The following is a 12,087-nucleotide window of genomic DNA, read 5'->3' on the forward strand; positions in this document are numbered from 1 at the left end:
TAGCTACTATAATTGTAGCTATTTAGCCATAATAACTGACATTACAACAAATAAAAATGTGCATTGATTTACAAATGTTCCAACTGTTTTCTTCAGGGCTGCTCTGCATCAGCACCAACCCATCATTAGCTGGACTGATGTGCCGTCCTGGATGTGAGTTTGGACCAGACATGGTGGAGCAAGACTTGAGCTAAATATCTTTCGCAAGGTATGTACTAAGCCTAAAACATTTGTGGATCTTAAAAGACATTATCTGCCTTTTATTTTGGTCCCTTTCTGACTTTAAATAGTTTTGCATTGTAGCAGTAAGTCTGACTGGTGACGGGGTCTTTAATATCGGTTGTACCGGATTATTAGAGGTTGTGAATTTACCAGACTGCTAGTAAATTTAGCACATTACCACAGAAATGCAGTTTTAAAAATAAAAAAAGAAAGAAAATTTCCTTTGATTATTTATTTTTTAATAAATCTGGAGTCGTGTCCAACATTTTTCCAAGTGTGTACTGGTGTTACCAACACTTAGAAAAATGTCTCCACCCACTCCAGATATTGAACTATCTCCATGTTCCAGCCTCTACAAACGTCTTCTGTCTGCTCTGCTCATCAGCTGTAGAAAGATGTTTCACCGTCAGATGTATAAAGATGTTCCACCATCAGCTGAATGTTTCCAACAGCTGGCTGGTTCTGAGTCATGCTGCATGGCTGCATTTTGAGGAGCACAAAATTTGTACTTTTTCACAGAATCTGAATTTATTTTTAGCAAATTCTGTAACAAACTGATTTTGAGGAAATCTCACAACTTTACGTCTGGGTTTGGTTGAATTTGACCAAACCAAAAGTCACATATGAGAAGTTCAAGGACCATCAGAAAGTTGAAAATCTGATTATTCTTTCTGTTTTTCAGTTTTTGGCTAAAAACAAGTTGTGTGATTTTGACAATATAGAGAAGTCAACATGCCGTTCAACTCACCGGCGAGTTTTGGGGTTCAGAGGGTTAAAATTAAACTTTATTAAGGACACAGCTAGAAGTAATGAAATAGAAAAATAAAAAGATAATTTAAAAAAAAACAATAATAAATGTATTATTATTATTTAAGGAGACAGAAAAAATGTTGTGTTTAGTCTTTAAAATAATACGCTGAGATTGTGAAAGATGTGAAGCTGACTTTAAGTTTTCGTAATCTCTATTATTTTCTCTGGATTTCAAACAGGACGAGAAGAAAACGTCACTGAAGATGGACGACGGGAACACGTGTGGTCCGACGGACAGGAAAAGGATGAACGCCAACACGGTGTGGCAGTGGCGCATCATGCACGTCAGGAAATACTCAAGAAACCCGGATCCCTTCTACTACAGCAACACGATGGGTCTGGACTTCAACGTTGGTTTACCTACAAATAAAAAACTGGACCCACAGTCGGTGACAAACGGAGTCATTCTGGAGGTCTGTGACTTTGCCAAAACTGTCAAAAAGAGCAGGAGACATTTTGCGACGAGCATCCTGGAGAACAATTACGACCTCGGTTTGGAAAACGAGCAGCAGCGGATTCATTTCACGAGTCAGCTGCTGCACAAACTCAAAGACCTCCGAAGGAAACCGCCGACGGAGGAAGTTTTCCCTCTTTTTGAAACGTATCCTAAACCCGAGTGTCCCGGCAGCAAAAAAACTAAACGTCAGGTGGAGACGCGAGTGGTGGAGGTGGTGGAGGACAGCGACCCGGAGGACGTGTTCATATGTTCACAAGCTCCTTCTCAGGAAGTGATGGAGGACGTGGACGAACCGCTTCCTGATAACGTGGAGGATACAAAGCCGGAGCCGGCAGAAAACAACAAACCGGACGTTCTTCCCTTCCGCTTTCCTTGTTGCGAGGCAATCGGTTTGAGCTTTGACGCGGAGTTAAAACAAATCCTCGACCCGGGTTCCCTGACGGAGGCAGCGATGTGGGAGCTGGTGGACTTCACCATCGTGCTGACGGCGTCCTACCGCTCCATCATCCTCGCCGTGTTGGACCACAACTTTAACCTCAATCTCAAAAGCCAGCAGGGAAAAAATCGAGTTTGCTTCCTCGTGTCACAGCTGCTGAAAAGGAGGAAACAGCTTCACAGCACCGGCATCAAAATAAGCTCCAAGTTTCAAAACGAGCCGTTTTCCTTCCAGTCGAACCCCCTGAAGAGATCCCACGGGACAAGTGAGTTCGAGGAGGTGGCAAAAAGAAAAATGTTGGATTTCAAAAGTGACGTAAGCTGGCTGCAGGGAGACAAAATGCACAAACATGTTCTGACGAATGGACCAAACAAATGGGACGTGGACCAGGAGGAGATGGTCACGGAGAGCAACATGTGGCGGCTGCGTGTTAAACGTGTTCGACAAATCCTCCTTGAGCTGGACATGGAGTACTGTCCGTTCTTCAGGCCCAAGAGAATCGACCTGGAGTTCAACATTGGCTTCAGGCCCGAGCGATACCTCAGCGCCGAGTATCTGACGAACTCAGTCCTCTATAAAGTGGCTCGATTTGCTTTAGCCATGAGCTCGTCGCAGCGGGAGTTCATCGTGGAGATCCTGGAGAACAACTTCAACTTAGGCCTGCAGACCAAACGCCAGAAATTTACGTTTGGATGTAAAGTCATGAGCAAAGTGAGACGGCTGAAAAACTGCGAGGACGCCGTGGTCACGTTTTCAAGAGAGGTTTTTGAACTTCCTCTTTCAACGTCATCCGGTAGTTCTGTGAATCAGAGCAAGAACAGCGTCCGTCCTGAACTCGGCAGCAAAGCGAGGACGAAGGAGCGAGAAGCTGCTTCCACCAGCGCTCCGGATTCACGCACCGAAGCCGACCCGGAATCTAAACCTGATGCACACGCTGAAACTCAACCTGACTCTGGCACGAAACCGGATTTATGCCCCAAATCTGAACCTGATTCTGAATCGGAACCTGATTTTGAGGATGAACCTGATTCCCAGAGCAGCGTGGAACTTTACCCTTTCTGCAGGGAGATCGGTCTGAGTCTGCACGAAAACTCCAATCGATCCAATCGCATACTCGACATCAACAGACTGACCAAAGGAGCGATCATCGAGGTCGCGGACTTTGCCGAGCAGCTGTGCGGAACGTTTGAGCAGATTTGTCTCGACGTCCTCAAGCACAACTTTGACCTCAACTTGAAAAGTGTCGATTCTGAGCTTTTCAGAAAGATTCTGGCTCATATTCCTGCTGTCATTACAGAAAGAAACCTCGCCACCTGCGTGAACCACGCGAAAATAAAGCCAAAAAGAAATGATGAGTCAATACTCATGAAGCTGGACTTTAAGAACAGCCCGGATGTAGAACCGTGCAGTGCCGGTTCTGTCCAGGCAAACACAGTTCAAAATGTTAGCAGTTCGACTGACGTTGAGCAAATTAACGACCCGAACTTGCTGCTGTGGAAGTTGCGGACGAATCATATCCAGCAGATCGTCTCGGTGCCTCATGGAGAACGTTGTCCGCTCTATTCCTTCCCCAGATGTAAAAAGTTAGGCATCGACTTCAACGTCAGCTCTGGACTCAAACAGAACCTTGATCTAAAGTTGCTGACCAATGGCGTCATGGTGGAAGTCAACGCCTTCGCCGCAGCACTGCAGTCGGCCACCAAACATTTCATGGCGGAGATAATAGAGCATAACTTCCACCTGCGTTTCAAAGGCGAGCTTCATCGCAGCGCCTTTGCAGAGCGACTCCTGAGAGAAATTCTGTTGCTCAAGTCGGCGAGATCCACCGTCCCAAGACAGAACATGACTTATCACCTCCCAGACCCGAGATTCATAGAGGAAGAGAGTCCGTCCTGCCCCAAATGCTACCAAGACAGAAAATACAAGCGTTATCCGGCAGAAACTGCTCGATCTGTGCGTCCACACGTTGTGACCGACGCCGTCTCTGCAACACAGCAACCCGCGAAGCATCCAGCGGAGGAGACGATAACGAGCAAATACAACAACTGCAGAAGAATCGGTTTGCACCTGTGTTTGGACAAACAGCGCCGAAAACACAAACTCGACCCGGATCTGCTCACATGCAAGGTGATGATGGAGGTGTATGTTTTTGCCCGAAAACTGTCCGGAACAAAACACAAGATCGTGAACGACATCCTCGAGCACAACTTCAACCTGGACATGCAGAACCAAGACATCAATCCTTCGACGCAGTACTCCAGAATCGCGGCGCTCAACGGAAGCCTGGCCTGGTTCAACGAAGTGTTTGTTGCTCAGCCGTGCAGCCACAGAGATCCCTCATCCTCGAGTTCCCGGCAAGATCTCCCCGACATGCAGGGAAGTGAGAAGAAGGAAACGTGCAGGAAAAGACAAATGGATTTGCTTCTAAGAGCAAGCAAGAGGCTGAAAGGTCAAGAGGCAGCGGACGGCGAAGAACACTACATGCGTCCTGTGGAAGGAGATGAACTGTCTGATTCAGAGAACAGTGGAAATGAGGATCTCTTGCAAAACCCAACAAGTTCTGACATCCCCGGAGAGGCAGAATCCCCCGCTGAAGGTTCACCAGCTGTGACCACGCAGGTGAACCCGACGAGTCCACCCGATCAAAGCGGGCTGCAGGGAGACGAAGCGCCGACGCAGATTCCAACAAACGTACCGACCGAATATGAACTGAGACCCGAGGGTAAGATGTGGAGGCTGCGTTCAAACCGCATAAAAGAAATCCTCGCTCTGATAGAAAAAGACTTCTCTCCCGTCTTCATGCGCAAGAAAGTGGATCTGGAGTTCAACGCAGGGGTCGGGCCCAGGCGATACTTCAACGGCGAGCATTTGACGAACTCTCTCCTCTATAAAATCGCCGGATTTGCTTTGGCGATGAGCTCGTCTCAGAGGGAGTTTATCATGGAGATTCTAGAAAATAGCTTCGACCTAAACCTGCAGAGCAAACACCAGAAATATACGTTTGGGTGTGAAGTTATGAACCGAGTGAGACGACTGAAAAACTGCAAGGATGCGGTCGGACTTTTAAGAGAGGTTTTTGAACTTCCTCTTCCAGTGTCTTCAGTTAATCAGAGCATGAACGACGTCTGTCTTGAACTCGGCGGGGCGTTGAGGATGGAGGAGCCCGAAGCTGCTTCCACGAGCGCCCCGGATTCACACATTGAAACTCAACCTGACTCCCAGAGCAGTGTAGATCTGCATCCGTTCTGCAGGGAGATCGGCCTGAACCTACATGAGTACTCCAGTCGACCAAATCACAAACTTGATGTGAACAAACTGACGAGAGGAGCGATGATCGAGGTGGCGGACTTTGCAGAGCAGCTGTGTGGAACATTTGAGCAGATTTGTCTGGATGTCCTCAAACACAACTTTGATTTTGAGTTGGAAACTACAGATTCCGACCTTTTCAGGAAGATTCTCGCATATTTTCCTGCTTTGGTTGTGCAACGAAACCTAGCGACCAGCATAACCTACGCGAAAACAAAGCCCATAAGAAAAGATCACTCGGTGCTCATGAAGATGCAGCAGCAGGACGCCCCTGATGTAGGACCGTGCAGTTCTGGTTCTGTCAAGGCGAGCAGAGGTCAGAAGGTGAGCATTTCCTCCAACACCAAACAAAAAAATGACCCGAACTCGCTGCTGTGGAAGCTGCGGACCGATCGCATTCAGCAGATCCTGTCGGCTCCTCATGTAGAACGTTGTCCGCTTTATTCCTTCTCCAGATGCAAGAAGTTAGGCATCGACTTCAACGTCGGATCTGGACTCAAACAGAAACTTGATCCAAAGTTGCTGACCAACGGCGTCATGGTGGAACTCAACGTTTTTGCCGAAGCGTTGCAGTCGGCCACCAAAGATTTCATGACGGCCATACTGGAATATAACTTCAACCTGGACCTGAGCGGCGAGCTGCACCGGAGTGCCTTCGCGGTGCATCTGAGGAGACAAGTTGTGACGATGAACGCCAAGAGAGTCAGCGTTCCTCACAAGAAGATGCATTTTGAACTCCCTGATTCCAGCTGCATGGAAGAAGACACTCTGTACTGCCCCAGCTGCTATCGAGACAGAAACTATAAGACTGATAACGTCTCTGCTGATGCACAAAATCCTTCGACTTTCCAAGCAGCAGAGGAGACGTTGCTGAGTTCCTACCGTCACTGCAGGGAGATGGGACTCAGTCTGTGTGTGGACAGAAACCACCCGAAACGTAAGCTCGACTCGAACGTCTTGACGTGGGCAGCTATGAGCGAGGTGTATAACTTCTGCAAAAAACTCAGCGGAACGAAAAACAGGATCGTCAACGAGATCATCGAGCACAACTTCAACCTGCACCTGGAGAGTCACTCGGTGAAGCCCTACGAGTGGTTCAGCAGAGTGGCTGCCGACGGCGGGGAGCTGGCCTGGTTCGACCAAGTTCTTCAGCCACCTTCCCCGAAGTACACTCCGAGAGCGAGTAAAACCAAAGCGCCCCCCGTCGCCGTCGTGCAGATGACCGACCGGAAAGAGCTGTTCAGGCAGAGGCAGCTGGAAATGCAAACGAAGAAGGAAAGAGCAACGATGGAGAGCGAGAAAGCAAACGCCGAGAGGTTGAAGAAGATCGAGGAGAGGAACGAACGACGGTATCCCATCTGCAGGAAAATCGGCCTGGAGCTCGACATGACGAAACAAACGGCGGACAAGCAGAAGCTGCACTTGCGGCACTTGACCAGAAACGTAGTGATGGAGATACACAGCTTCATATTCAGGAAAGGAACGCGACACTTCCAGAGCAACTTGTACGAGATCCTCAACTACAACTTTGATCTGAGCTCGCAGGACCACCGGCGCTGGGAGTTTTCAAACGACATCGCCACCAAAGTGAAAGCCATGATCAAACATCCGAGGAGTCGAAGGTGTCGGGGAGGAAACAGGATCTTCAAGCTGCCGTTTGTGAACAACAAAGCACCCAGAAGCTTCACACAGATTCAGGAGAACAGAAGGTTCTGTTTGGAGGAAGCCCAGAGGAGGGCCGCCGAAAACAACCGAGTGCAGCAAATACTGTGCTTCTCAGACGTCAGCCGCGTCTTTGTTCTCAACGACGTCCAGATTAAAGAGGAGTCCTGGTTCGGCGGTGAAGACGGCGTGACTCAGACGGATCCCGGAACAGCGGCGCCGATGAATGACGGCCGTCTCTATGGAAACCTGCAGATTAAAGAGGAGGAGTTTGACCCACATTATGCACAAGCGATGCAGGGAAACGTCGTCAAAACGGAACCCGCTGCTTCCGCCGCGGACAGCCCAGCTCCTGAAGTAAAAACCGAGGACGTCCAGTATTGCATCCCACCTGCAGCACGAGCGTCTGAAGGTTCTGGCGTCGACCCGCTGCAGCTGGCGGCCTCTCTGGGCTACACCATGGTCACCATCGGCCAGGACACGCTGGTCAAAGAGGAGCCGCAGGAAGAGTCGCAGCATCACGGCGTCGACGCGGAAATCAAACAGGAGCCGTGATGGTCGACCGGAGAGTTTTATACCAAACATCAGGGCAACTCGCTAAAGCTTTGGAGAGAATTATTACACCACCTGCTGTTTTTTGGAGGGGGGGTGGTTTTATACAAAAACACTGAAAATCTTCTGTCATAGCGGTTAATAAATGTTCCATCTTCTAAGAGAAAATAATGTCAGAATAAGTTGATACATGCAATATTTCACGAGCTGTGCTGTTCTGGCTTCACGATGGGAAACGACACCACGTTAGGCATCCGGTCATGTTCACTTTCTGGTGATGGAAAAGCAAAGTTGTGGGTTCAGAACCAGAAAAGATGGAGATGGAGGCGCTCGTAGCTTCAGCATTAACTCACAAAGCATTACACACCACAGTTAGACAACATGTAAAGCTCATGTTCTTCCCTTTTAACTTTTAGTGAGTCGACGGTGAACTTTGTTAAGCTGGTTCTTCTGGTCTGTTTGTAAAAGTTCTCCACTTTTTCTGTCATTTTCTTCATGTTTGTTCTGATCACTGCTGGTTTTGTGTTGTTTTTTTTTTGAAGATGTTTATATATTTTTTCATTCTGATTCTTTTTAACCGCATTGAAGATGACAACTGTGCCCGACAAAGACGATATATATGATCAGTGTGTAAAACCCTGACCTGCTGTGTTGCTCCTCGCTGTTACACTACGTTTTATATAAACTTTTGAAAGCATCTCGTCTCTGTTCGCTTGGTTAATGTGCTGCAGTCATTTCTCAGAGCCGCTTCGGTGCTTTAAGAGTATTTAACGCCGTTTTAACCGACACCAAGGTCAGTGAGGATGTGACTGTTCACTTGTAATACCGAAACCGGGCTGTGGGCGGCGCTGCAGACCTCATAAATGTCATTAATTACTGATTAGAGCAGCTTCTCAGAGGAACTCCTTCATCTCATCAGTCTGTGGAGGGAAAAGGGGAATGATTTTGATAATAAGCTTTATTTTGGAGGTAAAAGTGGTTTATGATGAAATAAACATTGTTGTATTTGAAAATTAAAACGTTATTTAGTTTCCCACTGATTTGTGTGAATGAAGCTGCTGTCAGTTGGATTATTTAAAATCAACCGACTCTAAAAATAGTTCGACCGCCTCAGAGTCAGATGATTTTTTTATGGATGCAGCCAGAAGCTTCGTTCTGAGTCTTTAAATCTGCCTGTTTTTCCTACAGAGTGAATCCTGTCTACAGATGGTTCTGGTAGGTTCTGTGGGTAAAAAACGGTCCTTCCATTGTCTAGAACTTGTTCTGACCAACCACCACTACACACGAGCCTGGAAAGTTTACCCAGAATGCACTTTTTTAAGTTTTCTCTGAAACCAGAAACACATCCAGGGTACCGATGATTGTTTCTATGACTCTGTGTCATTAAACTGCTGCAGTCTGACTGTTACCACTATGAGACATCCCATAATACTACCAGCTGCTGACAAGAGGACATGACCAGAACCCAGGTCCAGTGTTCAGACTGAGACACCTGGATGGATGTAGAACTGATCTGGTGTCAGGTTCTACCAGAACTCAGATGTGTTCTTCCTCCTAAATGTCATGTGTCTATCTGCTGCACTGATGAAGTTCTGAGGCTCAGAAATTGTCCAAAACAACGCATAAAAAGTCCAAAATAACAAACTGATGCTAAAAATCACTTAAAATCTGACTAGAATGACTTAAAAAATGTATAAAAAGGCAAATTATTAACCTAAAATGTGTCCAAAATTATGAAAATATGTCCAACATGAAATGAAGCTTGTCCAGAATAATGTTTAAAAGTCCATCAATATGTAAAATTCTCTCCAGAATTATAAAAAAAAAAAACATTCAACACGTGTCCATTATGATTAAATGCTCAAAAATGACTCAAAATGGTCCAAAATTGCAAAAATAAGTCCAAAATGACTCGAAAATTCTGTATAAATCCGTCCAAAGTCATGAAAAATGTCCATATTTACTTGAAGCTTGTCAAGAAGCCTTAATATTTTAATAAGTCTCTGTAATTAATTAATTACACCAAAGGGGCTTTTATGTGTTACAATCAGATAACGTAGTATTTTATATCATTTTTGTGGGGTTTTAACTCCTAATGTGTAAATTTACCCTGTAGTGTCAATAACACTAAGCTCAGATGATTAAGCTCGTCAGGTTAATTAATTACGCCGATCTTCTTTTATTTTCTTACTACAAAACACTTTGGTGCAGCAGCTATTATTGACCTTAATGATGCTGACTTGACTTCCGTCTGCGGCAGTTGTTGGAGCTTTTATTTTTGTAACTTCCGGAAGTGCGGTCCGTGCCGCCGTGGCTTAGCTTGACTCCAGAGCTCCGGAGCTGGAGACGCCCATCTCCAGCGCACCGCCCCGGCTGCTGGATCGGTTCCTCCCGCTGCCGGAGCCTCAGTGTCCGCCTGGATGTGGATCACCGCCGCTGTTCTACCGCAACAGGTAAATCAATAAGAGCCGCCGTCACAGCTTTTAGAGGACATGAGGGAATATGACACAGGCTGGATGAACATGTTGGGTTTTTCTCCTGTACCTGCCGGTTCAAGGTAAGCGGGATGTTGTGCTTCATTAAATGAAGGCGGTGCAGCGTCCAGCAGCCAGGATTCATTACCGCAGTACAGCTGCTCCATTCTCTGCCTCTACATGCATCTGAAGCCGGACTGAGAAGCTTCACTGGAGCCTTTTGTCTGCTTCCACACCGACAGCTCCGCATCTGGCTGCAAATAAATACCCACAAATCTTATAAATCCGCTTTAAAATGCATCTAACCTGAAAATCTAACTTACATTTAAGGACAAATTGAATTGTAAGTAACCAGATCCAGATAACACACTGACAGTGACTCCCTCAGATGGAGCTGCAGTGATTAATTGACTAATTTTTTAACTATTTTGGGTAATTAATTGGTGGATTTGAGTAAATTCGTGAGAAATAAAGCAGCTAAACTTCAGTATTCAGAGCAGAGCTTTGTTTGTTTGTAGTACAAGTCTGTATGATGTCATGGTGCTGGAACACAAGAGGGTTTTTTCTTTAACATTAATTTAATTTTACATGACATTGGCTTTATAGATCAGTCAAACTGCAATGATTAAATGATTAGTTGTCAACTTACACATTAATCGCTGCCTATTTTGATAATTTTTTACTCTAAATGATCTGATTACAGCTTCCTAAATGTGAATATATTCTAGCTTTTCCCTTCTATAACTGAATATCTTTGGACAAAACAAGATATTTGTCATCTTTGGGAAACGCTGATGGACTTTTTTCACCATTTTCAGCTAAAACATTAATGTTAAAATATCACAGCTGAGATGATTAATCGGTTAGTTTCAACTTTTAAATTAAATGTCACCTATTTTGTTCGGCAATCGATCAGTTTGAGTGTTTTTTTAAACTAAAAACAGCATAAATTCTGTGATTGCAGCTTATTCAATGTGAATATTTTCTGCTTTCGTTCCTCCTCTACGACAGTAAACTGAAGATCTGAGGACAAAACAAGACATTTGAGGAAACGCTGATCCAGATTTTTCACCTTTTCTTAGATTAAACTGGGATTAATGTTAAAATAACGCAGGTTTATCAGCATCCGTTACAGGTCGGGTCTATTCAGAGTCTTGGAGAACCACAAGGCACAAACACGGATCCTCTACAATTTGAAGGACCCATTTAAAAGTGAAAAAAAACATTTCTGAGTGATTTTTTTAAACCAAAAACACTCTAAATTCTCTGATTTTTGCATCTTAAATGTGAATATTTCCAGGTTCTTCCCTCCTCTGTGACAATAAACTGACAAACTTTGGACAAAACAAGATATTCGAGGAAACACTTTTTGCCATTTTTCACTATTTTCGAACATTTTATAGCCCAAAGAGCTGATTTAGAAAGTAATTCACAGATTATTTGACAATGGGAATATTCTTTTGTTGCAGCCCTTCTGCTGGCTGGAACTTATTTTGGATTAAAGGTTTATCTGTTGATGGTTTTCGCTGATAACTGACGGAATGAAATGAGGGGAAAAAAAACGTCCATCACAAGTTCCCAAAGCTGACGATGATGTCTTTATGTAGCTTTCTGAGTCCAAAACACAATAATGTACCATTTATTCATCAGTGAAACATCAAATATTCACATTTGAATGTCTGGAAGCCGAGAGATTTGGCAGCTAATGAATAATCCAGAATATAATTAAAAAGTAAACTTAAGTCGCGACTCAAATCTCAGACAGTCGCTGTGAATATGTTTCTGAGCAATTTAGTTTTTGAGAAATTGCCTTAACCCAAGACGGACACAAACAAACAACAGGCAGCGACACACCTATTCCCAGAGGTGAACTCAGAGACGCTGAGTGACGGGAGAAACCACTCCATCGATATGATATTTCTGGAGCTCCCGGAGGAATTCTGGTGAGAGTCTCTGGTTGCGTTGCTCACTGTTGTTGTCTAGATGGTTAATTTACACCGAGGCATGAGTACAACTCAGAAACCCACGACTCCAGACAGCATCACCAACAGTCAGCAGATTACTTTTCTCTGGTGTCAAATTAAAAACTAACAGTTTAGATTTAATACATTCAAGCTTCAGGCTCCACAGAAGGAACTCAAAGCAACAAGCAGCAGTAATGAGACTCT

General features: G+C 45.1%; 2 protein-coding genes across 2 annotated transcripts in view; both read left to right on the plus strand.

Moving 5' to 3' along the window:
• The window catches only part of LOC103360428 (uncharacterized), a 10,211-nt gene extending 1,747 nt beyond the window's left edge, over positions 1 to 8,464 (plus strand). The window contains exons 3-4 of the mRNA XM_008286173.1: positions 97 to 208; positions 1,212 to 8,464. Of these exons, the coding sequence (XP_008284395.1) occupies positions 1,236 to 7,448 (6,213 nt within the window). The 5' untranslated portion in view covers positions 97 to 208; positions 1,212 to 1,235 and the 3' untranslated portion in view covers positions 7,449 to 8,464. The remainder of the gene's footprint in view (positions 1 to 96; positions 209 to 1,211) is intronic.
• Positions 8,465 to 8,651: 187 nt separating this feature from the next.
• Positions 8,652 to 12,087, plus strand: part of LOC103360434 (intersectin-2-like) — a 57,358-nt gene continuing 53,922 nt past the window's right edge. Inside the window, exons 1-2 of the mRNA XM_008286184.1 lie at positions 8,652 to 8,660; positions 9,765 to 9,898. Coding sequence (XP_008284406.1) covers positions 8,652 to 8,660; positions 9,765 to 9,898 — 143 coding nt within the window. The remainder of the gene's footprint in view (positions 8,661 to 9,764; positions 9,899 to 12,087) is intronic.

This window comes from Stegastes partitus, unplaced genomic scaffold (genome assembly GCF_000690725.1).
Source record: "Stegastes partitus isolate 25-593 unplaced genomic scaffold, Stegastes_partitus-1.0.2 Scaffold439, whole genome shotgun sequence".
Classification (NCBI taxonomy): domain Eukaryota; kingdom Metazoa; phylum Chordata; class Actinopteri; family Pomacentridae; genus Stegastes; species Stegastes partitus.